We start from the raw sequence: 27,210 nt of genomic DNA on the forward strand, positions 1-27,210 counted from the left end.
CTGTCTTGGTAGTGGTGATGGGATCACACATGCTATAGTTGACCTTGAATCATTGCCTGCTGTTGTAAATGGTGAACCCAGGGGAAGGGGGCAGGGCGTGAACCGTTAACCAGCAGGGTGCCTTTGTTGAATTAGTCGAGTGCCAACATCATTTGAGAATGCATTTGTTCGACAAGCTGCTTGGCTTCTGAAAGGTACGCTAGAGAGAAATGCCAAATCAATTCAGTCCGATTATTCTTTCAAGACTTCACGATTCTTCAGTGGTCAAAGGCCGATTCATCATCATCATCATCAGCCTCGTCACGCCCTCTGCAGGGCAAAGGCCTATCCCATACTTTTCCAACTACCCCGGTCATGTACTAATTGTGGCCATGTTGTCCCTGCAAACTTCTTAATCTCATCCGCCCACCTAACTTTCTGCCGCCCCCTGCTACGCTTCCCTTCCCTTGGAATCAAGTCCGTAACCCTTAATGACCATTGGTTATCTTCCCTCCTCATTACATGTCCTGCCCATGCCCCATTTCTTTTTCTTGATTTCAACTAAGATGTCATTAACTCGCGTTTGTTCCCTCACCCAATCTGCTCTCATCTTGTCCCCCTTAACATTACACCCATCATTCTTCTTTCCATAACTCGTTGCGTCGTCCTCAATTTAAGCAGAACCCTTTTTGTAAACCTCTAGGTTTCTGCCCCGCAGGTGAGTACTGTTAAGACACAGCTGTTATACACTTTTCTCTTGAGGGATAATGGCAACCTGCTGTTCATGATCTGAGAATGCCTGCCAAACGCACCCCAGCCCATTATTCTTCTGATTATTTCAGTCTCATGATCTGGATCCGCCGTCACTACCTGCCCTAAGTAAATGTATTCCCTTACCACTTCCAGTGCCTCGCTACCTATCGTAAACTGCTGTTCTCTTCCGAGACTGTTAAACATTACTTTAGTTTTCTGCAGATTAATTTTTAGACCCACTCTTCTGCTTTGCCTCTCCAGGTCAGTGAGCGTGGATTGCAATTGGTCCCCTGAGTTACTAAGCAAGGCAATATCATGTATTCTCCATTAACTCATTAACCATTAGCATTAAAGGTATTCTCCATTAACTCTTATCCCCAATTCTTCCCAATCCAGGTCTCTGAATACCTCCTGTAAACATGCTGTGAATAGCATTGGAGAGATCGTATCTCCCTGCCTGACGCCTTTCTATATTGGGATTTTGTTGCTTTCTTTATGGAGAACTACGGTGGCTGTGGAGCCGCTATAGATATCTTCCACTATTTTTACATATGCCTCATCTACACCCTGATTCTGCAATGTCTCCATGACTGCTGAGGTTTCGACTGAATCAAACGCTTTCTCATATTCAATGAAAGCTTTATATATATATAAGGGTTGGTTATATTCCGCACATTTCTCTATCACCTGATTGATAGTGTGAATATGATCTATTGTTGAGTAGCCTTTACGGAATCCTGCCTGGTCCTTTGCTTGACAGAAGTCTAAGGTGTTCCTGATTCTATTTGCGATTACCTTAGTAAATAGTTTGTAGGCAACGGACAGTAAGCTGATCGGTCTATAATTTTTCAAGTCTTTGGCGTCCCCTTTCTTATGGATTAGGATTATGTTAGCGTTTTTCCAAGATTCCGGTACGCTCGAATTCATGAGGCATTGCGTATACAGGGTGGCCAGTTTTTCTAGAACAATCTGCCCAGCATCCTTCAACAAATCTGCTGTTAGCTGATCCTCCCCAGCTACGTTTCCCCTTTGCATAGCTCCCAAGGCTTTCTTTACTTCTGCCGGCGTTACTTGTGGGATTTCGAATTCCACTAGACTATTCTCTCTTTCATTATCGTCGTGGGTGCCACTGGTACTGTATAAATCTCTATAGAACTCCTCAGCCACTTGAACGATCTCATTCATATTAGTAATGATATTGCCGGCTTTGTCTCTGAAAGGGCCCCTGAAACGGTTCGGACAAATTTTGTAGACGCGTAGGGTACAGCTTAAGTAGAACATTCGTACCACAATTTAAGTGAAGCGTTACGTATTAATGGAGCTGCAAGCGATTAGAAGTTACCCTCCTCCCTAGCTATGCTTTTCCTCCTCAACTCGCTCGCCGAGCGAGCGGCGCTAAGCTCCGCCTTCACTGGTTCAGCGTCACGATGCGACGTCACATCGTCCACTTCCGGTTGTTTTGGAGCACGCCCCCTCCCGCGCGAGACCTCTCCGCTAGCCGCTTGGCCGTCGACCGAGAGCTATCGAAGCAGCGTGCGTTGCGGGCATTCTGTCGTAGCGCCGAACGTGTCCGGTATTCCAGTAACCACAGGCAAGCTGGTCATTCCGGCAAATGACTGGAGGCATAAACTCAAGCTGATGAAGGAACTTCAGCGTACACGTACGTGAGCAGCCTGATCGGTCTGCACGGTCCAGACACTTGCTGGCGCAGCGCTTAACCAGTCAAACAAAGCGCTAATATTGCTCTAACCAAGTGTAAAACATTTTAAACATTTATGAAAACAACGTGTTGATGGTTACACCCCTGCGAAAAATACACACCAGCAGCAAAGAAGAATACACTTCGTTGCTGCTACTGTGTATGGTTGAGCTCTGTGCCACCAGGTGGCTGCACCGTGCAGACCATTCACATTTGCCCTTCTGCTCATCTCGTGGCTCATCCCGGCACAGTTAAGCGGCCAGGCCCTGTCCCCTTGCGCTTGCGTTTGCCCTAATACCGGACTTGCGAAACGCTATTGCGTTAGTAATCTTCCGGTGTAAAGTGACGGCCACAAACGCGCAAATCCTGGCGCCGATCGGATACCGGCAGTCCGATGGGCCGCAGCCAGTTCGCTTGTATACTGCCTTGCAGAGGGACACGATGTCGCAGCTTGACATATTGCCAGTCGCTAGGTTTGCAGTCCACAAGGCAACAAAGTCGAAACATAGTGCTCGCGAAAAGACTGAGACCGACTCTGACCGCGGAGCTCTCGTCAAAATGGAGTACGTTGTAACACAAGCAGACGACACTTGCTGTGTGCCGGAAGTGCACTGAAAAATTGTTCTTTTGCATTCTCTTTATGTTACTTTCTTTTTATAAAAACAAATGAACTAACATTCCAACTATTACGAGGATTATTTGTTCACCATATAGTTGGAAAAATTATCAATCACGCGGCCTGGTCAGCCAATCGGATAGCTCACCCCACTGACGTCATATGGGTGATTTCCGTCATATGGGTAGGGGCGGCTTAAAATTCCGCCGAGCAGCGTGCTGCGATCGGCAGCGATGTGCATTTTTAAAACCTTATAATAAATTACACGCTTTACGCATATCACTTATATGTGTCAATTAATGATCACAAGGACCTACTCTTAACGACTCAATACGTTTGTAGAAAATCGTCAAAATCGTTTCAGGGTCCCTTTAACGCATACATCTGATTCTTGCCTATTCCTGTTATTAGGCTGATTATTAGTATTAAATTTTGTACCCAAAGTGCTGCATTGCTAACAATGATGCGGATTGCATGACACTCTCGTGTACACTAGACCCCCTTTAAAATGAACTCGAAGGGCCATGAAAATTTGTTCGTCTGATCAGCAGAATAATTGGCATGACCAGGTGCATCCAAATATCTTACTTCAAAACAGTAAATGAAGTAGACTTACAATGGCGGAAAAATGACATAAGAAGCATTTATTTAGCTGAACTTAATAGAAAACTCTTCAAGTGGTACTCTTGCTTGGTTTCATCCAGTCTGTGATGGATGTTTGTCGCTTCTTTGCAAATCTAGGAGTAGCCACAAGCGACGTCATCTCACCTAATGACCTTAAAAATCATTCTGTGCCCTTGCGCTGCTGAAAAAAGTTCACTAGGGAGTTCAAGCAGGCATCTGCCCCCTCACAGGTCATTGGTGAGGCTTTGAGTTGGCAAAAGTACGAAGGAGTATGCCGAGCACGCGGCAAAGCAACACCACCTAGAGGAAAGTCTAGGCAACGTTGAGCGAAGTGGAAAACAAGAAATGAGGCAAAGCATTGCGGAGGACTAAGGTAGGCAGAGGCAAGCTGTGTTGAACTCCTCTAGCAGTTGTTACAGGTTTTGTTTGCGATACGGACGTACCGGGTTCGTCTCATGATAACATCGTCTTCGCGCGCTGTATGGTGCGTGTGCAAGTGGAAGCCAATGATGACTCAATATCCCGTGCGCAAGGTAGGATGGGAGGGTGCCTCCAGTAGGGTGCCTCAATGTGCTGTGACTCCAGTAGGGTGCTTCAATGTGCGAGACTCTGGGTGCGGCACATTGAGGCACCCTCCCATCCTTCCTTGCTGACACGATATTGACTCTGGGCGCACTGAGGCATCCTAGCCTCCAGGATCGGTAGCAGTGCCAGTCACTCCGAATGTTCATCTTAACCGAAGAGTATGTCTGAGGTGGTTCGTCTTGAGCGTATTTTTTAAAAATTTGGGTATGAAAAACCGAACAAACATTCCCATGTTTGTTATGTAAGAATTTGGCTTAACCGAGTTATTGTTAACGAGAGTTCACTGCATTTGCCCTTTTTCTGCAAGGAAGACCTAGTGAGGCTGCCAACCAGGATGGCATTTGCTTACTTTCAAATACATTTTTTTTTTTTTGTAAACAAAGACTGCCATGAGCAATGGAGTTAGTCATAGGAAACTTGGAGCATAATAAGGAAATTTGCAGAATAAAGATGTCTCTGAGGACATATGGTGCACTTCTATATGATGACTGGAAGCTTACCGTTGTCCTTGAAAAGTGCACAATCATTGCAATCCCAGGATTTGTATGCCATCTTGAAATCCTTGAAAACTCTTGAACTTGAAGAAAGAGAAGGGCCCTTGCAAATCCTTGGAAATAAATGATTTCCTTGAAAATGGGTTGGGGGCAACATATGAACGTTCAAAATAACAAATTACATTAGCGGGAAAACAACCCTATATATTGTCTTTTGAGAATTTTGATAAGCCATTGTGGTGTTAGATGGAACGGTTCAAGCCGTACTGCCATTTTCATTTTGCTATACTTGGTTGCGTCCATCAAGGCTTCGTTTTTAAAGGCCTGGGCTCTAAAAATATCTGGAGGAAAATAAGTTTCAGCCATTTGGCTTTTACATGATGTGTATATTTAGGTGGAACTGGGCATACTATCCCTCACTGGGAAAAGTGTGTGATAGGCCACAAGGTGATTGACGTCATTACAGTGGGAAAGTAGACTTTGAAATGCCACCTGGAGAGCTTGAAGCATGTGTGCAAATCGGCAGCTCCTTAGCTATAAAGATTTGATTTTTTTAGCTTTTGTATAACTTAAGTTTGTTTTAAAGTTCCTTGAATTATGGCCTTCAGCAGCCTGGAAATCTGAATTGTCCTTGAATTTTGTGGCTGATATTGTGTACGAACTTTGCATTCTACTGGTACACAAACTATGGGGCACAAACTTGGAGAGTAACAATGAAGCTAAGGACCATGGAATGAGGGAGGGAATTAAAAATGATTTATATACTGTTAGGAGGGAGGAAGTCTGATGTGAAACAGAGTAAACGAGGGTAGCCAATATTCTTGTAAGAGCAAGAAATGAAGTTGGGCAAACCATGTGATGTGTATAGCAGGTAACCAATTGCCTAAACAGAACTAGTGCCAAGGAAAAGGAAATGCAGTTGAGGACAGCAGAGGATAACTAGGTACATTGGTGAAATTTGTAAACTTGCAGGCATAAAGTGGAGACTGCTTACACAAGACAGGTAATTAAAATTTTTGGAGGACGCTTAAGCTTTGCCTTTAAGTGGAACGCAGTAGCATTCAAAGATCCCTGACTGCTTCTTACACTTCTCGGCAACTGCAGCGTATGAAACCGTAATGTTTGCCGGGAAACGCTATGCACGAAAGTGGGCTTTCTGGTAGAAACGTGGCCTCTTGCGTGAACCACGTTGCGGCGGAGGCGGGCGCCACGTGGAGGTCTTTCAAGGAACCGGGCGCACTGCTCCATGGCACGATTTGCATGCGAGAATGGCAAGACACCGTGGCCGTTCTATGAATCGTAGAAATGCTGGAAAAGGGGTCTTTGTTCTCGCGTAACAGAATTAAGTTTTCTCGTATATTCAAACTACAATCCGATGCTATCATGTCTGTAAGCTGTGTGTAAGTCATAGTTTACGATTTTTCTACATATTTTAGCTTGAGAAGTGCAATTCAGTAACTTCCTTGCACCACATGGGGGGCCTGGTTATGCGTGGTTCGAAATTCATTTTGCCAAAACGACACCGGACGCCGGCATTTCTCTGACAAGGGGCCCTTAACGCTATCGCATTAATATCACTGGAAGAGGCTTCTGCAATGCAGTGGACATAAATTGGGCTGATGATGATATCGTGATTAACCTTTGACAACAATCAGCATTGCAGCTGTGGAACAGCTGCGCCAAACTATGCTGAGAGGTCCTTAGCGCTATCCGGCGCTAAAATGGCATTTTAGCGGAAAATTGCGCTGAGCCTGTGTTACTTGCGCCACAGCATGTATAAGAGCGCAACCCTTCCATTGATGCTTTGCAGCTAGCAAAACTCAAATCAAAACCAGCAGTGCACTATCATGCATCATCACCATAGAAGGAAGCAGAGGCCGGTCCTGTTTGCGAGTTTCTGTGAGCAGAAACTCTATGGGCCCGTTGGAGTCGCCCAGTTCGTCACTCGCACATTTTTCTCTGACTGACGTACAATGTAGTGCCACTGTACCGTCTTGCTGGTGCTTTATTTCGGTGTTCATTGAACCTGCCTGTGTGGTAGGTCACATTTTGGGATTAAGAGAAAGCTTTTTCTATGTTTATGGGTGATAACAGAGCTTTGCAATAGAGCCGGTACAATAAGAATTGCATGTGATGCATAGTTAAGAATGGCATTAGCTAATGAGGTCAAATGTGGTACACTGTGAGAGCCGGCACTTTGATGGGTGCCGCCACGTTCACAGACACAAAATTTTTGCGGAGCTTGGTTCGCTGTGCTGTTTTGGTGAAGTAGCATCGCAGACACAAACGCAAAGCCCAATTTACGTCTCGCGCATGCGCAGTGGCGCTGGCATTTTTTTTCCGGCCCCTATTCAAGAAGTACCTATGCGCATGATCACCGAGTTGCATGATCAATGATCAGTGCAGACTCGGTCCTGTCTTATTAACGCAGGATGCACTGTGTTGCGTCCTGCATTAATAAACGTGTGTGCTGACAATCTGTCTGTGGTGCCTTCTCTGTGTCGTATTGATGAAGCCAGCTTTAGCACCCTATGAGCGCCGCAGTGTGCAGGGGCATCGCATCCTTTCTTGATTGCGCTTGCAGGGCAAGCCTCGCGCAAACCTATCTCCACAGCATATTGACTATATCAATTAAAATTTGCGGGGTATATGGTAAGCGCACATGCGTTGGACCCCACCCCTAATTGGCATATTTACCTGCGCCAGGCGCATTTCTGCCGTCGCCGTGATGTTCCGTATAAAGTCCAAGGGTGATAAACTTGTCACCACGCACTGTATCTGCGAGTGAAAGTGTGCGAGGGTGAGCCAGCGATTGCGACAGTCTCGTGTACGCAAGAGGAAAGTGCGAGGCAGCGTCTTTTGTTGCGCGCAAGGCTTTGGGGGGGGGCGCCATTCTACTCTGTGCCACTGTATCTTGAAAGTCGTCTGTGATGGGGACAGAGTCCACCGCATGCTGTCTTCTCGCGGCCTCGTTCACGTTGATGCAAGACACAGCACGAAGGTCAATTAGCACACTCCTGCTACCGCGCTTCCTCACTCCAGCGTTTTGACAGCGAGATTCCACTGTTATCAAGCGAGATGTGTTCATGTTTGCTTGTGTGGACGTGCCACCATGCTTGTTAATTGTTCGTATGCCTATGCTTACAAGTTTATATGGCAAATAATACTACTACCTTTACTTCTTATAGCTGTCCTCTAATTTGCTATCGCAATCGATGCTTCACCTTTCGGGCTTGCCAAGCCCCGTTTTGCAACCAGACGGGCCCATTTCTAAATTGTGTGAAATACGAAGTGAAATTGGGTGAGCTGATGTACATTATTAAATGCACAGCCACAAGCCTACACTTGTGCATATTTGTCTCAGTGTGGTTTGCCTTCATCATGCTATTGTTTCACACTGATTTATGAATCTAGTTTATTTAAAACGACACTAAGAAGCAGCTTAGACTGCTAATACATTCTTTAGAATTTAATTGGCAGAAACGGGTTAGTTACCAGCAGTGGAAATTGAAGCCACACAGTCCAACAAGCAGACGCTTAGTAACATCTACAGACTAAACGAAGAATTAAGGTGGCATTCTTTTTTCTGGCTAGCAGCCTTTGTTCATTGCAAGTCTTTTCTCGTTTTTAATCCCAGAAGCATAGTTTGCCAATGCAGCATAACTTTGTACTTCTCTTTAGTGCCCATTTGACATGAATTTATAAAATAAACAGCCAATTCACTCTACACTGTGAATAGGACATCTAGCAATTCAGTACAGCCGAGTTATATGGCATCCAGTTTAAGAAAACTGGCCATTCGTTACACTCAAATCTCGCCATAACAAAGTTGCATCAAACACAAAAATAGCTGTTATATCCATTATTTGTGATAAGGACGTATTCATTATTACACCAGTACTGGTGAGAAAATTTTTTATATTTGTTTATTTTATCGAGGTATGACTTCATTGTGTGGATCCACCTTATGATTCATAAAGTTTTTTTGGCTAATAGCAGATGAATGCAAGCCCGTGGTGCAAGTATAACAGTGCACAAGGTTTAGTAGCAATGGCAATGGGGCAGACAGATGGGGAAGTAAACTGCTGCTTTGAAAGACAGATGAAAGCCATAGCAACCAAGTTGCATGGTCGCAGATAACGGAACACTTAAACATACATTTGGTGTTTTACTGGTACCATCTCTGCCCTTGTCCCATGGCAGCTGCAGCAAGCACATTCTACAGGGTAAACAAAGGTGAGTACACTTTGCACATACTAGAGTGGGTAACTTGCTTGTACAGATTTTATTTACAACCACAGTTTCATTTTGGGAACAGAAAAACAAGTTCATGAAGTAGTGCTACTAAAAAGATGTTCAAATATAGTGGCTGTGTACAGCTTCACAGCATTTTACAAAACTTTGAAAAACCCAAATGGATATTAACTAGAAGCTTCTGGTTGTAATGTGTGCATAATACAGTCAAAGTCTGTTATAATAAAGGCTGTAGTACTGCATACAACAGTTTTGTCAGTTGTAACAAATTTTAACTGTATACTTATTCACCAAGCAAACTTGCACAAATTTCATTTACCACAGAAGTACAAAGGTCAAGAACTCCAATAAAACCATTTTGGAGGCTTTACAGCTTGCAAAGCAATGTGTTTCTTTCAATAAATATAGAAAAAACTATGCAAAAGATGTGCCTCAAGACCATCCATATGGTCCTTAGTGGAAATAATTTGTACAAAAAGAAACACAGACCGCAACAAGCAATAGTAGCAGCCTGCATGCTATGAATGACACTTTGTTCATAAATTATTTAACCAAATGTGCAACTCTTTGCAACAGTTCACTAATAATGAGAAACTGTAAACTATAAGCTTTTCTTGAAAGTTGAAACGGAAAAAAAGAAATGACAGCGACATTACTGGGAAACTTGTGTAGTTCAAGCGTGCCAACTTAGATGCATATTTGTCACATAGGTCTTCAAACAGGTGTTTAAGAGACATTGGCACAGCATATTTACACATGCCGAAGGGGTGCGCATTTGTTTCAGCATACCTACAGAAAAGCGACATCAGTGCATGAAGACATGCATAGTATATAGAAGTTGGCGATATTTGTGAACATAACTAGTCTGGTTGATGGTCATGCAGCCAGACACAAGTCAACCTGTACAACTTAACGGCACAAATGCACTGCACAAGTCTGGCAGGCACGCAAATGGCTCTCAGCATTGGGAAAAAAATAAAGTGGATTGTCTGCACTGCATCCTGTCGAATGCTTGCATGAGACAATCTGCGTTGCACACTTTTTAATTTATACACAGTGCTGTGTATGTCTCTTCTATGTTTATCCCTGTGCTGGTACTAGACAATTATGCACCATGTTTGGTTGCATATATCAAAATACAAATAATGATTAATTGAATGTTAATACTGAAACATTCTTATGGGAATTTTACATTCTGCTTCAAAAACACATTAGAGATAGAAGCTGCTACAGCATGCTTCTTCATCCATTAGCAATTTCTGAAAATGCCTGCCTTTTGTTATGCTTGTTTGCAGGCCTATGGCATGCTCATCAATGCAAATTTAATTTTTTCAATGCCTGTTTTAAAAAATAACTTAAGGCTAGCAAATATGCTGTAGCATCAAGACCAGAACTTTTTTCTATATGGCAGCAACTATATTCACGTGTGTACAAATGTACAAAAGGCAAGGCTTTAAGAATGTTCTGAACTATCAACTTAGAAAGAGCTCTTCCTAGGTGGCAACTATATTCACATGTGTACAAAAGGCCAGGCAGCTAGCACTGCATATCTTGTAGACAATACTGAATTGGCTCTAGGTGGTGATATGGCGTGCCATAGCATTTCTCTTGGCTGCGACACAGTCCCTGTAGATAAGCCTGTGAGCCCAACACTGTTGAGCCAAAAGCAGAATGTTGCCTTCTTCTGTCTAAGCAACACCACAATACTCCTTTGGTGGCGGTCGTAGAGGGATCTTTCCAGGTGTGAAATGTTCAGCCAAAAACTGTTCTTTTTCCTCAGGTGCCAGACTTTCCACAAGTGAGTAAACATAATCAGTCTCTGCAACTTTCTGGGCACTTTTTGCACTCGTTGGCCTCATGCTTTGTTGCGTTGAAACTTGCGACTGGGGCTGTGATGTGAAAGGAGGAAGTGCTGCTGTCAAGGCTGCAGAAGTTTGTAGCAGGCCAGCTGGAGCTGTCAAGGCAGCAAAAAAGTGAATACTGTCAATTCCTAAAAAGTACAGTACAATTTAAGCTAAGTTTCCAGCAAAATGGTTGTATGTTCCAACAAAGGAACACACATACTTGTTCTTGCAGTTGTACGGATAAATAAACTTCAGAACAGATGACTTAAATCATAGACAACCCTACATAATATTTCTCTGCCAGTGCATGTATTTCCCCTACTGGAGCAAGGAGGACTCAGATGGGCGTATATGCGTGCCTGACCCTTCCGCTCCTTGCTTCCCTAGCTACACCACGTTCGCGTTCAATGTGGCAGCTTCATTGGGCCTGTTGGTAAAACATCTGTTCTCTCTTCTGTCCCCTCTGGTGTCCTTGCACTGTTAATCAAACTTTAAGGTTGACTTATTTAATTCACGTGGAGTGATTAACAGTGGTTGAACAAGGGGTGTCGCTCAAGCCAGCATTTTGACAACAGGACTAGTCTTTATCGTGGCAACTGCCAAGGCCGACTGATGAAAGCGCACATCAAAGAAATGGCTTTCCTTTGCAGAGTTTATTATTCTCCCCCACCCACGATGGCAAAATAGAATAGGTGAGAGCATAGAGCACGATGATGAGAAGTCTAAATATTAAAAGAAGGAGGTTCCTTACTGCACTTACTCGAATCTAACGGGCACTTTTTTTCCGATAAAACGGGTCCAAAAATTGCATGCACACTAGAATCGAGTACGACCCTAAATCTGCGTTACCATATCTCCACCGGCACTTCAAAATGGCCACCTCACATGTACTTCGAGCCTAGCTGCCGTAGCTTCCTCCATGTGCTGTAGTATGTGCGCTTAGGTTAGTGCACCATCCATCTTCCCGGTCTTCCCGTTTTCCACATTTGCTCTATCAGCATGTAAGTGCCGACTGCAAAGATATTCCAAGTTCATCACAATGCTGCAATTAAAAGGAAAGTGATCACGTGTGCGGAAATGGAAAGAATTAGGGCAGCATCACGGGCGTTCGGAGTTCCCGAAACTTGCACGCAGGAATGACGCAAACAGCACAAGCTTTCTACTCTGGCGGCTGCTACGTACGGCGCGGCCGCACGGTCCCTATCTTGAAAGCAATCTGCGATGGAGACAGAGTCTACGCATCCAGGTGCACCGCACTGTGTTCTCATCGCTTAGTGCGCGGTTAAGCGGGAGGCCGTACAAAGGTCAATTCGCTCGCTCCTACTACCGCACTTCCCCACTCCAGCATTTTGATAAAGAGTTTCCACGGTCATTGCGTGAGACGTGTTCATATTTGCTTGTGCGCATGTGACACCATGCATGTTAATTTAGTTAGTAAGTGAATCTTTAAAAGTTTATAGAGCCAATAAAACTACTGTCCTTACTTTTCATATAGCTGTCTACTAATTTGCTATCGTAATCGATGCATCACCTTTCAGATAAAACTGACTTTTTTTTATTTATCGCTAGTTTAGTGTATTGGGAGTAAATCTTTGTTTTTCCAAATGAGAGAAAGCTGTATTCCTGTATGAAAGAATTAGGTGCACGGTACTGTGAAGGATTTTCTTTCGTTAGGTCACTGCAAACGGGTGTGCGTTACAATCAAGGCCGATGTTCTTTTTTTTTTCTTTTTTTGGTCACGTAAAACGGGTGCGCATTACAATTGAGAGCATGTTAGAATCAAGTAAATACGGTAGTTGTATTAGCAAAGAGGTGCTGGTTCTTTCAAGTGGTAGCAAAAATGGTCGAGAATCTTTATGCAATCTGGGGACCTACTTTTCTAAGAAAAGAGGAAGTAAGAAAAGATATGGCTTGTACAGTTGAAGATCAAGCAATAATGAAACTAGAAAAAAAAAGAATGAGAAGAAAAAGAAGGTTAACAGAAACTCAGTTGTAATGATAGGTTAGTAAAGAAATACTAGATGTGTATTCAAAGTCGTTTCCTTCATTTAACATTTGCACTACTTACCCAATCCGCCTAGGTGGCTATGTGGATAAGGTGTGCTGCTGAGCATACGGTCGTTAGTTTTATTCCGGCCATGGCAACCGCATTCTGATAGAGGCGCAATGTGAAAATGCTTGTGCGCCATGCTTTGGGTACGCAATTAACTCCAGGAATTCAAAATTAATGCAGACCGCTCCGCTATGGCGTCCCTTATCCACTTTTCAGCTTCTGGGCATTAAATACCGCAATTTATTATAACCGAATACTTCTCAAATTGCTATGCACTGAAATAACAGCAAAGTTTTATGGATATTTATCATATGCAGAGACAGGATAACATAGAAAAATAAAGTGAATGGTGTGTTGACTTTCTGTTGACATATGCAATATCGTAAAAACAAACTCAACATAACAGAGTGAGAATAATTAAATCACAGCCTTCTGACACTGAAAGTTGGGCACGTAAATTCAACAGACAGCGCATGAGATCAATAAATACCCACAGTCTACGGAGACTCCTAAAATGAATGTGTCTCCTGCTTACACAACGGGTTCCTTTTTGAAGAACTAAATAACCACAATTCTTCATGCTTGCCTTCATTAGGCCACAATTTCAGTTGTTTCATTAGCTGAAAGAAAAAAATTTGACTTCATGCTAAGGAATGTTTTGGTGGAAAGTGACTGTATCGGAGCACCTTTTGCCTTAGAGACATTCAAAATGTGCTAAGATAATTCAGGCTGAAAGAAGCTAAACAAAGATGTGCATGTCTTTCGTACCAGCACATATCTTTTTTTTTTCTTTTTCTTACCTAATCGCTTCATGCCATCAAGGTGATGATGCAGGAGCTGTGCTTTCAGTGACGTATGAACCATGAAAATAATTGTCTGCATTTTATACAGATCATATTTTGCAACAAAGCATGCGTGGCAACAAAGCATGCGTGGCAAACCATTCATCATAACCTTTACGCATCCAGCCCGATGTGAAAAAAAATCAAGTTTGCACAGTGCAGCGAAACGGAGGAGGACCGTGTGCTGCTCGCTGGGCCCCGTTTAAAATGTTTTGCTGTAAGTAGTGTTCACGACTGATGCTGTAGCGCTCCCTTGCCATGCTGTGGTTGTCTATTAAACTTGGAACAGTTGTTTATAATGCAAAGTGGAAGGCAGAGATACTGGCCGAGATAAGCAATTAATTTCTTGCAAAAAGTATGCGTGTAAAAATATTCACCAGAAAATTTCAAGCTCCATCTGCCCAATAAAGCAATCCTGCTTGCCACATGTTTCGATATCGCCAGAAGTAGCTATGATGACAAGAAGCCAAGAAAAGCATACGAATAATTAAGTTCTTTTAATTGAAATGTATAAATAAACTATAAAAAGGCAAATTAGAGGTGTACCTGGTGGGAGCTGTATCCACAGCCTCTACATGACATGTATGATGCACTGTCATTAAGAGGAAGCTTTAGCTCGGGTGCTACTTTCTAAGTACATGTGAAAGGATAATTCATTTTTCTCGGCAACCACTGCACCAAACTTGATAAGGTTTGTTGCATTTAAAAGAAAAACTTTAAATCTAGTGACTGGTGGTTTCGAATTTCTGATTTAGGTCGTCAATTTGTTACTGAAAATTGGCAAAAATAGCTAATTTTCCGAAAACAGAACTATCAAGTTTATAACTCCGCAACTCGGCAATGAAAAATGATACCATAGTTCTATGAATTGCATGTCATAGTACATCTAAAGCGGACAAAAGTGACATGCCACACATGATTCTCAAAAAAATTAGAAATGTGTAAATGCAGCTCTTGCTATACCCTTGTATCCAACGTAAAAAATTCACGTAATACATAAATTGACATATCGAATTTGTCCGCTTTGAATAATCTAACGGATGCCGTTGACAGAACCGCAATATCTGTTTTTGATGGAGAGCTATTAATTAGTAAACTTCGTGTTTCTATTTTTTTCGAACTTTCAAATTTTTGAAACTTCTTTGAATAATATTCACATCCTAAATCAAAATTCCGCTTCCGACAGTCACTAGAATTTAACCTTCTCTCTCAAATGCAACAGATTTCACTAAAATCAGTCCAGGGGTTATCTCAGAAAAGCGTTTTTGCATTTTACATGTATTTGAATAGGCCGCGTCGGAGTTGGGCCCAAGCTAAAGCTTCCTCTTAAGAAGAGTAAGACTTTTCTGAGATAACTGCTGGACCAATTTAATGAAATTTGCTGCATTTAAAAGACAAAATTAAATTCCAGTGACTGTTGAAAGCAGAATTTCGATTTAAAGCCTGAATTTTGAGAAAAGGATTTTCAAAAATTGGAAAGTTTAAAAAAAATAGAAGCAGGAAGTTTATAAATTAAAAGCCCTGCCTCAAAAACAGATATAGTGGTTCTGTAAACGGCATCCATTAGATCATTCAAACAAGGAAATTCAATATGTCAATTTATATCTTATGTGAATTTGTTACATTGTGTGCAAGGGTTCTGCAAAAGCTGTATTTCCATATTACTCAAATTTTTTAGATTCATGTGTAACATATCAATTTTGTCCGCTTTAGATGCACTATCAGATGCAATTCACAGAATTGTGATGTCACTTTTCTTTGCTGAGTAAGAGAGTTGTAAAGTTGATAGTTTTGTGTTCTGAAAATTTCCCACTTTTGCCAATATTTATAAAAAATTGACATTCTAAATAAAAAATTGGAAACCAACAGTCACTATATATTAAGTTTCTCTTTTATATGCAACAAACCTCATCGAATTTGGTGCAGTGGTTGCCGAGAAAAACGAATTCTCCTTTAACATGTATTTAGATGGGAGCACCCGAGCTAAAGCTTCCTCTTAAGCTATGGCAGTGGCTGTCCCCCTGTCTACTTTCTTGTGTGTATCGAGTAGAAAACTTAGCCCAGGGAGTGGCAGCCAGTGCCACTCATGGCAATGGCAGCGGAACATCCTGTCAACAACAGGCGTCACATAGTACAAGCAGGAAATTAGGAGGAGGAAGCTAGCCAATAAGGCATCAAGGGTGCCAGGGTTGAGGCCCTCGTTATGCGATGAGTTGTCTTTCTAGTCATTAATGTGCCATACCAGTACACCTCACTGGCAATCGAGTGCAAGATCATACGCACAGGCAAAACTGAAGTCTGTAGTAGAAGAGTTTACGTCTGTGTGCAGCACCCATGTGCGAAAAATCGATTGGCGACTGTACTGAGCAAAAACAACTTGAAATGGCACGTTCTTGACGTGCATGCATATTTTGCTTAGCGGCATGGCATGGCATGGCATGGCAGCCAGCAAGCCAACATGCCAATACCATGTGATGACAACCATTGCATGGTTGCGAATTAGTGACAGAGAAAAACACATATATGAAAATTATTGTCATTTCCGTGACACATATCAGCACAGCAAGCCGTTAATTGGCTATCAAATCCGCATGAGACCCTTTGTTAATCTGTCGGATGTGTTTCTTCCACATTTTTTCCCCCTAATTAAATCAGTAGGTCTGCCTGTAACAAGTATTGCACATAAAGAAGGTATTTTCATGTTGGATATCGCTTCATTATAAAAGCTTCACCTGTAGTTCCAGGTGGCTGATTCACTAGTCAGGTTTTCTGTGCACATATTACATACCAGTACTACGTGATGGCTTTACATCCTCTAGCAGAGCCTCTGCATCCTAAGAGTGGCTAGTTGCAAACTTGCATAACCAATGAACACCCATCACAGCCTTCTAGTCCCTAAGATTTAAGCCCTCTAGACTGCTATGCATGGAGTGTCACTAGGGAAAAAATAACAAATACCCACACAACACGAAAATCTCATCAAAGGCTGATATTGTTGAAGAAAAATGGTAGACATCAACATGCACCACTTGATCTGAGCATGCAGCCATTTTTTTTAATTGTGCTTATTTGATTACTGAGGCTGAAGGTGGTTTTACTGAACAGCTTTTGAAAACAGCAGTACAAAAAGCAGTCTATAAGGTTTTGTGCAAGTAAATCTAACTTTTCTACAACATTGCTACTTTTTCAAAAGATGTCATTATGTTTTCAAATATCTCACGTAGCAGGTAAGTCCAATGTTGCATTACTGCAACAGTGAAGGTAGATCAAGTGAAATTGTTTCATCAAAGCAATACAAAAAATTAATATAAAATTTGTTTCACAATTTTATAAAATTGTGAAACATTACACATAAACTGGCACAGCAATTACCTAGATAATATATAGGCACTTGCACATTTCAATGTAAAAATTATTACACTACATTAGATGTTCAGTGAAGCAAGTCAGGTTGTAGAAAGATGGGCAGCTGGGCCAGGTTCGCTAAGATTAATTTTGCTTGCAGCACCACTTGGGACAAACACCAGAGAAAAGCACAGAGTACAAATGCTGTCCTCTGTGCTGCTCTCATGTTTTGTCCCTCTTTGTGCCGCAAAGGAAATGAAGGTAGGTTGTGCCACTACTTCTTTTTGTGCTACAAAAATAATAAAAAATAAATGTTCTGCGGTTTTATGAGCCAGAACAACTATATGATTATGAGGCACACTGTTGTGGGCAACTCTGGATTAACCTCCTGGGGTTCTTTACCATGCTCTTAAACACAAGTATATGAGCGTTTTTGCATTTCACCCTCAACGAAATGTGGCAGCTGCAGCTGAGATCAAACATGCAACCTTGAGCTCAGTCGCGCAATACCATAACTACTAATCTACCGAGGCTAGTCTCTTTGTGCTAGCCAGCAAACACAGCAGTCGAGTATTGATAATGGCAACATATGGCAAGCTGTGTTCAGAAGTATGAACCCCTTTTAGAACAGATATTTACAAACAAACATCAATTCCTTAAAGGACCCCTCACCAGGTCTGGCCATTTTGAGCCGACAAGCGCAGAGCATACATTGTGCGATAACGATCGTGTCTGCGAAGTATTACATTGCTACACGCCGCGGAAAGATCTGAAATTTCAAATTGGATGCCGTTTTTCCTTCTCCTCGCGGCCGCCGTGCTCCAAGCCGGACGGTGACATAGTCGTGCCTCTGCGCCTACTTAGTCGTGTCCGCAGTGTGATGTTGCTGGTGGTGCCACGTGACTTCGAGAATTATTTAAGACAACATCTGTTATTCGTGTAGTATGTTGCTTCAACAGACAAATTAAAGCTTAGAGAAATAATAAAACACACAAACTGGATGTCTGGACGTTTTTGTTTTACTTCGCACCGCAGCAATAGAGATGTACTTCCGTTTCGTCTGCTTGTTCCCACGACGTGCAGTTGTGCGCGCAGACACCGAAACTATGCCATTTTCTACCGTGTTCCAGCGCGTGATCATGCTCTGCAATCCGCTTGCTCTGCCTCAGTATTCGTGTAGCCCTGAATTATACCGCTAGTCATGTTTCCTTGTGCACAGCGTGCAAAATCATGCGCTGTGTGAACGAGACAACAGCTCGCATGCGACACCGTTAGCAGAAGTGCGTAGTCCCCCGAGGAGAGAGAAAAAAAAAGAAAAGAAGGCGGGGCTTGTGATGTATGCGTCAAGCGATCCTCGAGGTCTGGTATGGGAGAACGCGGGGAACAAATCTCACTTGCGTAGGCTAGACAGGGCGGGTGGATAGAGCGTCTTACTTGGCAGTGGAGTGCGCCTGTTGAAATCATGGATTCGCAGCACTGAAATATTTCTATCTCGGCTATTAATGAGCTGATTTGAAAAATTTTTGCGGCAGAACACTTCCTAGAGGACACGTAACAACTTCCAGCTTATAACCAAAATTTGCTATGGGGCCTGATGAGGGGCCCTTTAAGAGAAATGCAGTTGAAATTATATAAGCAAAATTTGTTGCTTATCATATATGATACACCATATAGTTACAGGGATATTTTGTGACCAAACAGAAGGGCATTCAAATTGCAGAAAACTTAAAATTATGGGGTTTTACATGCCAAAACCACTTCCTGATTATGAGGCACGCCGTAGTGGAGGTCTGCGGAAATTTTGACCACCTGGGGTTCTTTAATGTGCACCTAAATCTAAGTACACGGGTGTTTTCACATTTCGCCCCCATCGAAATGCGGCCGCCGTGACCGGGATTCGATCCCGCGACCTCGTGCTCAGCAGCCTAACACCATAGCCACTGAGCAACCACGGCGGGTGCAGAAAACTTGAAAAAGATATCCGAGCCAGTTAAAAAAACTTGACTCTTAGTGGTAAATAATGGAGCACATTTCTCGCACTTTCATCTAGTAAAGTTATTTAAAATTTGATGACATCATCTTTCATTGACTAATTAATAACCCCAATATCTAGGCCAGAACTTTTAGAGCGCTTACTTTTTAAAAATTAATTTTGCTTACTGTAGCCTTTAAGAGACTGACACAAGCCTCCTTCCTACCTCTTCTTCCGCAAGTTCTTTGTTGCTGCTGTTTCCGTTAGCTCTTGGCACAGAGCACTTCCCATGCTATTTTCTGACATATTAGCAATACTGATGCTACTAAGCAGCATAAGCTTGTAAAAACATTGTCTTGCCATCAAATTTGTCCTCTCAAAAACAAACAAATCTCGGCTGTTCTCCACAAAATAACTTATAACTGAGGGCTGTATTATATATGACACAGCAATTAATGCTTGCCTCACAGAACACAACTTGAAAGTATTTCTCATTCAAAACATTACAGTAGGTTAATAAAGAGTAAATAAACAACGCAATATCTTTGTGCATTAATTTCAAGTGTTAAAATTGCCCAAATAACTCATTTATTATGCAAGTTGTGTGATGAACTGCTGCCATGCGTTTTTCAAGAAATAACTCAGAAATCATTTCCAAGGCTATGGTCGCGATGTATTTCAATGCTAGACAAGACACAGATTCTGGGGAAATATGTTACTTTTTGAATTTTTCATTTTTCTGTTATGTTTGCAGGAGTTGTTCTATGTGTACCATATATGATACACCATGCGATAAGAGGTCCACACATATTAAGACAATACAACATTTAGTAAGGGGTTGACACATATTAATACAATGAAGGAAGTTACTGCTGCTTCACACAGAATTTAGATACACCTGATGACACTTTTCAGAAAAAGGGATTAATTTGGTGTAACTATGTGGCTAGCTCTGCTTGTGCCTGGACATAGAATTTTGGGGCACAGAGTATTCACAATGTCAAAAACATAGGACATGCAACATTGATGGATTAATTACAGTTAAAGGTGCCTAAAATATCTTAAAATTGACTTCATATCTAAATAAGCAAAGCACATAAGTGGTTGGTGTTTTGAAATCTGTGTTACATACATATGGAACATGCAGTCACCAGAAAGAAAAAAAATACTAAGAAACGGATTACCTGTACTAAAAGATGGTGGACCTGCTGTGGCTTGATCATTACGAAGGTTTTTCTAGGAAAATAAAATAGGCAGTACAGTACAGTAAGCACATAAACAGTACAGTAGACATCCGTTAATTCAACTTTTCAGTGACTGCAACCCTGATCGAAGGCCCCGGCCGGCACCCATACGTTTATACGGGCCCAAATTTCTGTTATTTCGGTCTCGAAATTGGCCTTCACCGGATAATTCGAACTTGACGGATCAGCTTCGCCGCAATACAGTCAGGTTATGCGGTGAAGCGTACCAAGCCTAGAAAAGGGTCACTGTTACGGGACACAGTACGCGTTCTTTAATTATACAGGCACGCATGCGCCATCTCCAATCATAGTACGAGCACCACGACGCCTACCAAGCATACTGGCAGCCATTCAGAGTTGTTTCTGACGTTGCTGTGGCGATTTGAGCCATCGTCTTGCCCGCGATGCGTGCCTCGTACATGAGACCGTTAACGGTGCCTAGTTCCTTAATTACACGCGCGTGCGCACACCGAGAAGAGGAAAAAAACCAACCTGTGTTGGGAAAGCTAGCGAAAAGAAAGGCAATAAGATGAAATAACTCCGAAAGTCTAGAGGTCACTTAGAGCCAACAAAAGAGCGGGGGTCTATCTAAACGTCTTAAGGCCTGCCAGTAATCTTATTAGGCGTCTCGGTACTCGTACTGTGACCGAAGGTAGTTCATGTGGGTGTGTAAATGAAGGGACATGTGCTATGCCTCGTAATAGTGGCACATTTCCCCGCATGATATAATTCCCCGCACTCATGCTTGTATTGCGGCGCAGCTAACTTTAAAGTCAAACCCTGCCTAGTGAATCAACGGCGTGTGTCGGTGTTTTTTCTGCCTCTTGTTTAATTCCACCCGCCGAAAAATTCTACCAGTTTCGACGGTCCCGTCAGGATCGAATTAACGGAAGGCGACTGTATTATTATAATTACAATACAAAGAGAAACGAGGAAAGGCAGGAAGGTTATTCAGATGCAACAAAAGAAATTATGTAGAAACAGCTATCCTGTACATAAACTAGTATGTCTAAGGCCAACTGGAATAGCCTTCAGATACAGCAGTTGCAGTGATGACATGGAAATCAACGAGGTAACAAAGGATGAAGTTAGAAAGGATTTGCAAGCAACGTTCAGGGGGGAAAGAAGATTGAATAAAAGTGGACATTGAAGAACAGCAGGAATATTGTGCTTGAGAAGCTTACAAACATTTATGCACAATGCTTCGCAATCTAAATTGTGGGGTTTTAATGCCTAAAGCAACTCACATTCTCAAAAAAATTTCACAGTGGGGAGGCTTCGGATTAATTTCGACCACCTGGGGGTTCATTCAGTGCCTCATAACCTCAGAAATACTAGACACTGATGAATGTTACAGAAAAATCGGACCTATCAGCTTATTGTCTGTACTGTACAAGATGTTCAATAAGCAATTCCTAAATAAGAATAGCAAGGTGGTTGAGTTGGTTTAGGTTCGTGATGCAAAATTTCTGCAGCGTGAAGCACTAGAGTGCGAAAAAAAAAAAGAAAGGATGAAGGAAGGATTGCAAGAGGACATGAGTGTTCGTGTTGTCCTCTTGCAATCCTTCTTCCTTCGTCCATTTTTGTTCTTTTTTCTGCACTTCAGTGCTTCGCACTGCAGAAATTTTGCACCATGAAGCAATTCCTAATAGCATTGGGGAAATGCCCAACTACAATCAATCAATGGAACAGGCTGGTCTTTGGAAAACATATTTAATGGCATAACATGTTCATGTCACTAATCAAATTACTGAGAGTCAGAAAGGTGCAGTTGATAGGTGGCCAGTGTGTTGTTAAAGTTTGGAAACTTCTTGCATCAAATTACAGAGGACTAGCACCATCAAAGTTTCAAGACTACTGTGCCAAAAACTAAGGTAATGTACAATAGCCTGTCAAGGAAACAAGAGCTTATGATTGGTAGCCAGCCTCCTGTAGCAGTGATGAGCACATTTACATAGTGTTTATGTGAGACCAAAGCTGTGAGAAGGAAGTTTGAAGAAGAATAAAAAGAGAGCACATTTAGCTCTCTCAAGCTTTGAATGACAGTTCACTAATATCCTTGAAAAGTGCGCCGAGTCTTCCAAAGTTACACTTTGCCCAAGTTTAATAAAAATATGGGCTATGCAAATGCTGCTTTTGTAGAAGCTTTATGCTTTTGGTGGACATTATGCCTTGCAGACGGCAGCAAACATCAGCCAAGTAATTAAAGATTTTGCAAGTAAACTTTTCAATTATTTTAGGGCATATATTGCAGTCGCAGACTTGAAGCTAGTTGGAGCTCTAGGCATTTCTGCTTAGTACGAAGCTTATCGAGTGAGAGTTTTGACAAATACATCTGCAAAACCTGTGGCAAAATGCACTGCTGTTCCAGTTAATACTTCTCAGCACTAAAAAAATGCAGTGCTAATAAGTGTTAACTGAAACAGCAAATACACTTAGCTGCTCATTCTGAGGACACATTTAACAGTGGTGCTAGGCACAGGATTTCTAGCAAATGGGTATGCTTTGAACACTGGCTATCTTCCTTTTGCAAATTCCATGTCCTCCAGTGCTAAACATTATTTGCAAATTTAGTTATGAACTCTACAAGTGAAACTGTTTGCACACCTTATGTCTACCAAGGACCAAAAAGCATAAATAAAAGTAACATGTGTGCAATTTGTAAAGCTTTCTCATTAAAAATACGATTTTAGAGGCATAGTATAGTTGTTGCATTGCGCCAGTACTAACTTACCGGCCCACAACTTAGAGCCTGAGAAAATTGAGAGGCCACTAAGGAGTGCACAACAAGTGATAGAAAAGAGAATTACAGGTGTAATGTTAAGAGTTAGGAATCTGGGATCAAATGCAAGTAGATAATATTTTAATTGAGATTAAAAGGAAGTGGAATTTAGCAGGCCACGTAATGCAGTTAATGAGTGCTTTATCAGGGTGATAGGATGGCTGTGAAGGGAAGAAAAATGCAAAGGCAGCAGAGAAGACGAGATCATAAAATTTATGGTCATAAAATATGTTCGGTTCGTGCATCAGAGGGCTAAATGAACCTTCCTTTGTTGAAGAGGCCTGTACTTTGCAGTGGGCTTAATAAGGCCAATGAAAATCTAGAGGACAGGCCATTTTAGGATGCAATGGGTACAGCACTTACCAAGCAGGTCCTTACATCTGGAGGCATTAACAGCAAGTGTTGAATATTCTGCTGCACATTTGTAGCAGCTTGTTTCACATGATTGGACTGAAAAAATGCAGGACATATTTTAAGGGAAGAATACTATGAAAAATGTGCTTTCATGTATAGTCCCAGAGTGCTCCTGCTTTAAATGCGTTAGACAAGTCTAGCTATCAATAAGCTTTCACTTACATAGTCACCAACTGCTCCTGCTTGAAATGCGTTATAGAAGTCAAGCCGCAACTCCTCCATTGAAACATCACAAAATCCAGGGTACGATGCTGAATTTCCAAATGGCCCATAGCATGTGAACAGCCACTGCCCACTTGCCTGCCACTGTTTCATGTCTGATACAACAACAGCTTCATCACTGGAAAAAAAATATAACAAGAAAACTAACAAGCTGCATCCCAGGAGGTAGTGCTGTATGTACCAGATATATACAGTCGACAGATTCTTCAACAGTACCGCGTGAATGGCGACTGGCTGTTAGAGTTAGAGTCAAGTGATGAGATCAGCAAGAGTAGCAGCACATGCACACCAAGTTCACTGAAAGCTGTTATCTCCGATAAGTCGGGGAGCTTGCACAAAGTTAATCATGCCAGGGGCTGTGTCATGCTGGTGGAAAGAGCCTAGCAGACGAAACTTGCGTTTCCAGTGAACTTAATGCGCATGTGCTACTCTTGCTTATCTTGTCGCTTTGCGCTGTTAGAAGGCACTGACCGGCCAGCCAGTCTACGCTCGTGCAGCACTGTTAAAAAATCGGTCAACTGTACAAGATACTAAAAGAAAGAATGCAAGATAAAATACTAAACTCTGAGCAAAAAATGTACTCAATAGAGTACTAAATACACAAATTGCAAAAGTATCTGAGTAGAGTACGAAACATAGACAAAAGTGTTTCATTACTTTTAAGATAGTGTCAAAATGCAACATACTGCACAAACAAAATAATGTTTACGCCGTTGCAGTGCTTTACTTTGTTAAAGAAAGCAAAGGACCAAATTACAAAAACATTTGCTCGCCCTCAGAAAGAGCTGCTATTAAAAGTTTGCGTAAGACAGCCTGCCTTCTTTTTGAAGATATAGCTGGCGACACTGAAAGCCACTCTTCGGCATAGCAGCATTGTGGTTGAGAAAAAAAAAAAAAATGCTGAAAGGGAGGACTAATGCAATACCAATGTCGCATTGTGGTCCCACGGTCATAATGAAATTAGGAGTGCAGTTGCTGTGCAGCTGCACTTTCTGATGTATGCTGGCGAGCTATGAAAGGAAAGTTCTCGCCATGTGTTTTGTTTAGTGCAGAGGAAGTTGGCTGCAGAGCAAATCTTGCTGCTTTGCCCAAAACACGATCATGCCAACACAATCGCGAGCAGCCATCACAAGAGCAGTGTGCCTGCTTTTCGTGCGCCAATTTGTGAAATCTTTCAGACAATAGGTGCACAATGACATCACAGTGATAGTTCCTAAAATGCCTGAACACGCCACGAATAAAGTAGCAAAGCAATGCATTCCTACATCTGCAACCAGTCAATTTCGGTTAAAGTGTCTTGAAGTGTATTTTAAATAAAGAGTACAAAATACCACTAATAAGTACTTAAGTTACTGTACTAAACACTTTACGAAAGTATTTCTGAAATACTAAAATACCCACAAAAGCATTAAAAATACAGAAATACAGTATCTTGAGTAAATTAGGTATACACAAGACAATCTAGTCAGCCACAAAAGCTTACAGACCGCAGGATCCGAAAAAAAAAAAAAGAAAGCTGAAAATCTCAGCAGCCTCGGCATGCAGCCCGTTATCTGGATTTCCAGACTGTAGTTGTGCATAGGAATAACAAGGTGTTGTGGGGTTTTATTGGCTATGGTCGCCAAACTGCTCATAAATGTAATATTTTCTCCGATTGTGCAGTTCATAAACTTTTGTGGTCGACTATATACAAAAGCTTAACAGAAGCCGAGACTTTGGGAGAACAAAAATGTACCAAAATATACACAATAGTTTATGTAAATGCTATGGCACTAAAATGAAGTGACCTTATGTGCCAAATTCTCACACAAGCTTTATTTGAGCACTTCAGCAATATGGATGCAAGAGCCACGCCCCTGCGTAAAATGAGAAAGTGGCAGGACAACTTAAATTATCAAGATGTTTTCATAGGTTGTCAGGATAAGTGGATACTCACTCATACTCATTAACCAATATGTGATATTTGTGTGGGCCATGTAGTTACTCGCACTCACACTCCTACCCATGCTCACCAACACGAATAGTAGCTTGCGCTCACACTTACCGGCACCCACAAATGCTCATACATGCATCTACTCCTATTCACCAGCACTCACTCACATACATACGTTGGCGCACACTCACGTTGAACGACACTCATTTCTGTACATACTCACCCTTAATTACTCGCTAACACTCTATCTCATGCCTGTAAAATGAGTGTGAAGCATGAGTCATTGTACTCATGACTGAGATGTCAACCCATGGGTGTCTTATAGCAGAAATGGAGAGAGACAACTTTATCGATACTATGAACTCTAATAACGCCAAGCGAGTTTTTTCTCGATGGCTGTTTAGTTTTTTTAATAGTTTCTCCTAGTGCACTGGCCATGTGCATTAAATATATTGGCAAATAAAGCACACCAATGGGGAGAGCTTGTCAATTTATATATACTGCTGCAACACTCAAATCGAGATCAGTTGGGAGTTTGCATATGCTGCGTTCTAGCCTTCGTTTATTTAAAAGACAGATGCCAACTAGTTTAAATCACATTTCCTTAGCCACACGAAGCACCGAGAAATTAAATTCAGCAGCGCTTTCCTTACCTGGACAGTTCACTTGGATTCTTACGTTCTTCGGCTTTGGTCACCTCCTGGAGTGCTTTATTGAAGTCGAACTCCACTGCTGGAGCCTTCCGACTGCGGTCATTTCTTTCGGTGTTCCGAACCAACTGAAACCGGTTTTGTTGCTGCTGCTGACTGTAATGACTACTATCCGAGTACCGATGAGTGTTTCTTTCGGTGTCGCGAAGGGCTTGAAACCTATTTTGTTGCTGCGGCTGGTAACTGTAATGACTACTGTCCGAGTACCGAGTGGAGTTTCTTTCGGTGTCGCGAAGGGCTTGAAACCTATTTTGCTGCTGCGGTTGGTAGCTGTAATAGCTACTGTGCGTCTGCCGATTCGCCTGCGGCGAGTGGTAAGTATCAGCATATCTCCTTTGGAAGCTTTCGCTGCGGTACTGCTTCGCCTGCTCTTGCCGGCGCACATTTTGAAGAGTGGCGTTAAAATCGAAGTTATCCGCTCTTCCACCGCTTGAAGTATCTGAAATAAATACAGTAGTGACGTACTGCGCGACAAGACAATCAATTTGTAATACACTTCTGCAACGACAACGCGCAGTCAAACACAAAAACCCTTACGTGGTTCCTCGTATTCGTCGTCGTAGTCATATTCCAAAGAAGGATGAGCGTTACGGCAGCGATCGCCATAGCGGCACCTCCCTTGCATATAGTACCAGCAGACTGACATCTTCGAACCCCTCGACGAAATGCGCACTAAAACATGAAAGTTAACTTTGAACACACTTTACAAGCTGCACCAGAAGCACTACTAAAACTGGGACGCGAAAACACGGTCCATTTGGTTTAGTTCACCCACGGCGTAAGATACTTTACCCGCCATCAGCGAATCCAAATCGACTGAAGCACTGAAGCCATAAAGCCAAGAC

General features: G+C 42.2%; 1 protein-coding gene across 1 annotated transcript; it reads right to left on the bottom strand.

The window, feature by feature from the left end:
* Positions 1–9,016: 9,016 nt before the first annotated feature.
* Positions 9,017–27,191, bottom strand: LOC142566083 (uncharacterized). Its single transcript, XM_075676839.1, has 6 exons — positions 26,903–27,191; positions 26,309–26,804; positions 23,663–23,840; positions 23,450–23,536; positions 20,245–20,296; positions 9,017–10,958 (listed from the first exon to the last, which is right to left on the bottom strand). Exons 1-6 carry the CDS (start codon positions 27,009–27,011, stop codon positions 10,693–10,695), a joined length of 1,188 nt encoding a protein of 395 aa, XP_075532954.1. The 5' UTR covers positions 27,012–27,191; the 3' UTR covers positions 9,017–10,692.
* Between the last annotated feature and the right edge of the window lie 19 nt (positions 27,192–27,210).

The sequence above is a fragment of the Dermacentor variabilis genome, unplaced genomic scaffold (assembly GCF_050947875.1).
Source record: "Dermacentor variabilis isolate Ectoservices unplaced genomic scaffold, ASM5094787v1 scaffold_12, whole genome shotgun sequence".
In the NCBI taxonomy this organism is placed as follows: Eukaryota; Metazoa; Arthropoda; class Arachnida; order Ixodida; family Ixodidae; genus Dermacentor; species Dermacentor variabilis.

Excerpts from the sequence above, each read along its gene's own strand:
- LOC142566083 (XM_075676839.1), bottom strand. The coding sequence starts at position 27,011 with ATGTCAGTCTGCTGGTACTATATGCAAGGGAGGTGCCGCTATGGCGAT. Across the intron at positions 23,841-26,308 it reads AATCCAAGTGAACTGTCCAG|TGATGAAGCTGTTGTTGTAT; the intron begins GTAAGGAAAGCG and ends TTTTTTTTCCAG. Across the intron at positions 20,297-23,449 it reads CAGATGTAAGGACCTGCTTG|AAAAACCTTCGTAATGATCA; the intron begins GTAAGTGCTGTA and ends TTATTTTCCTAG.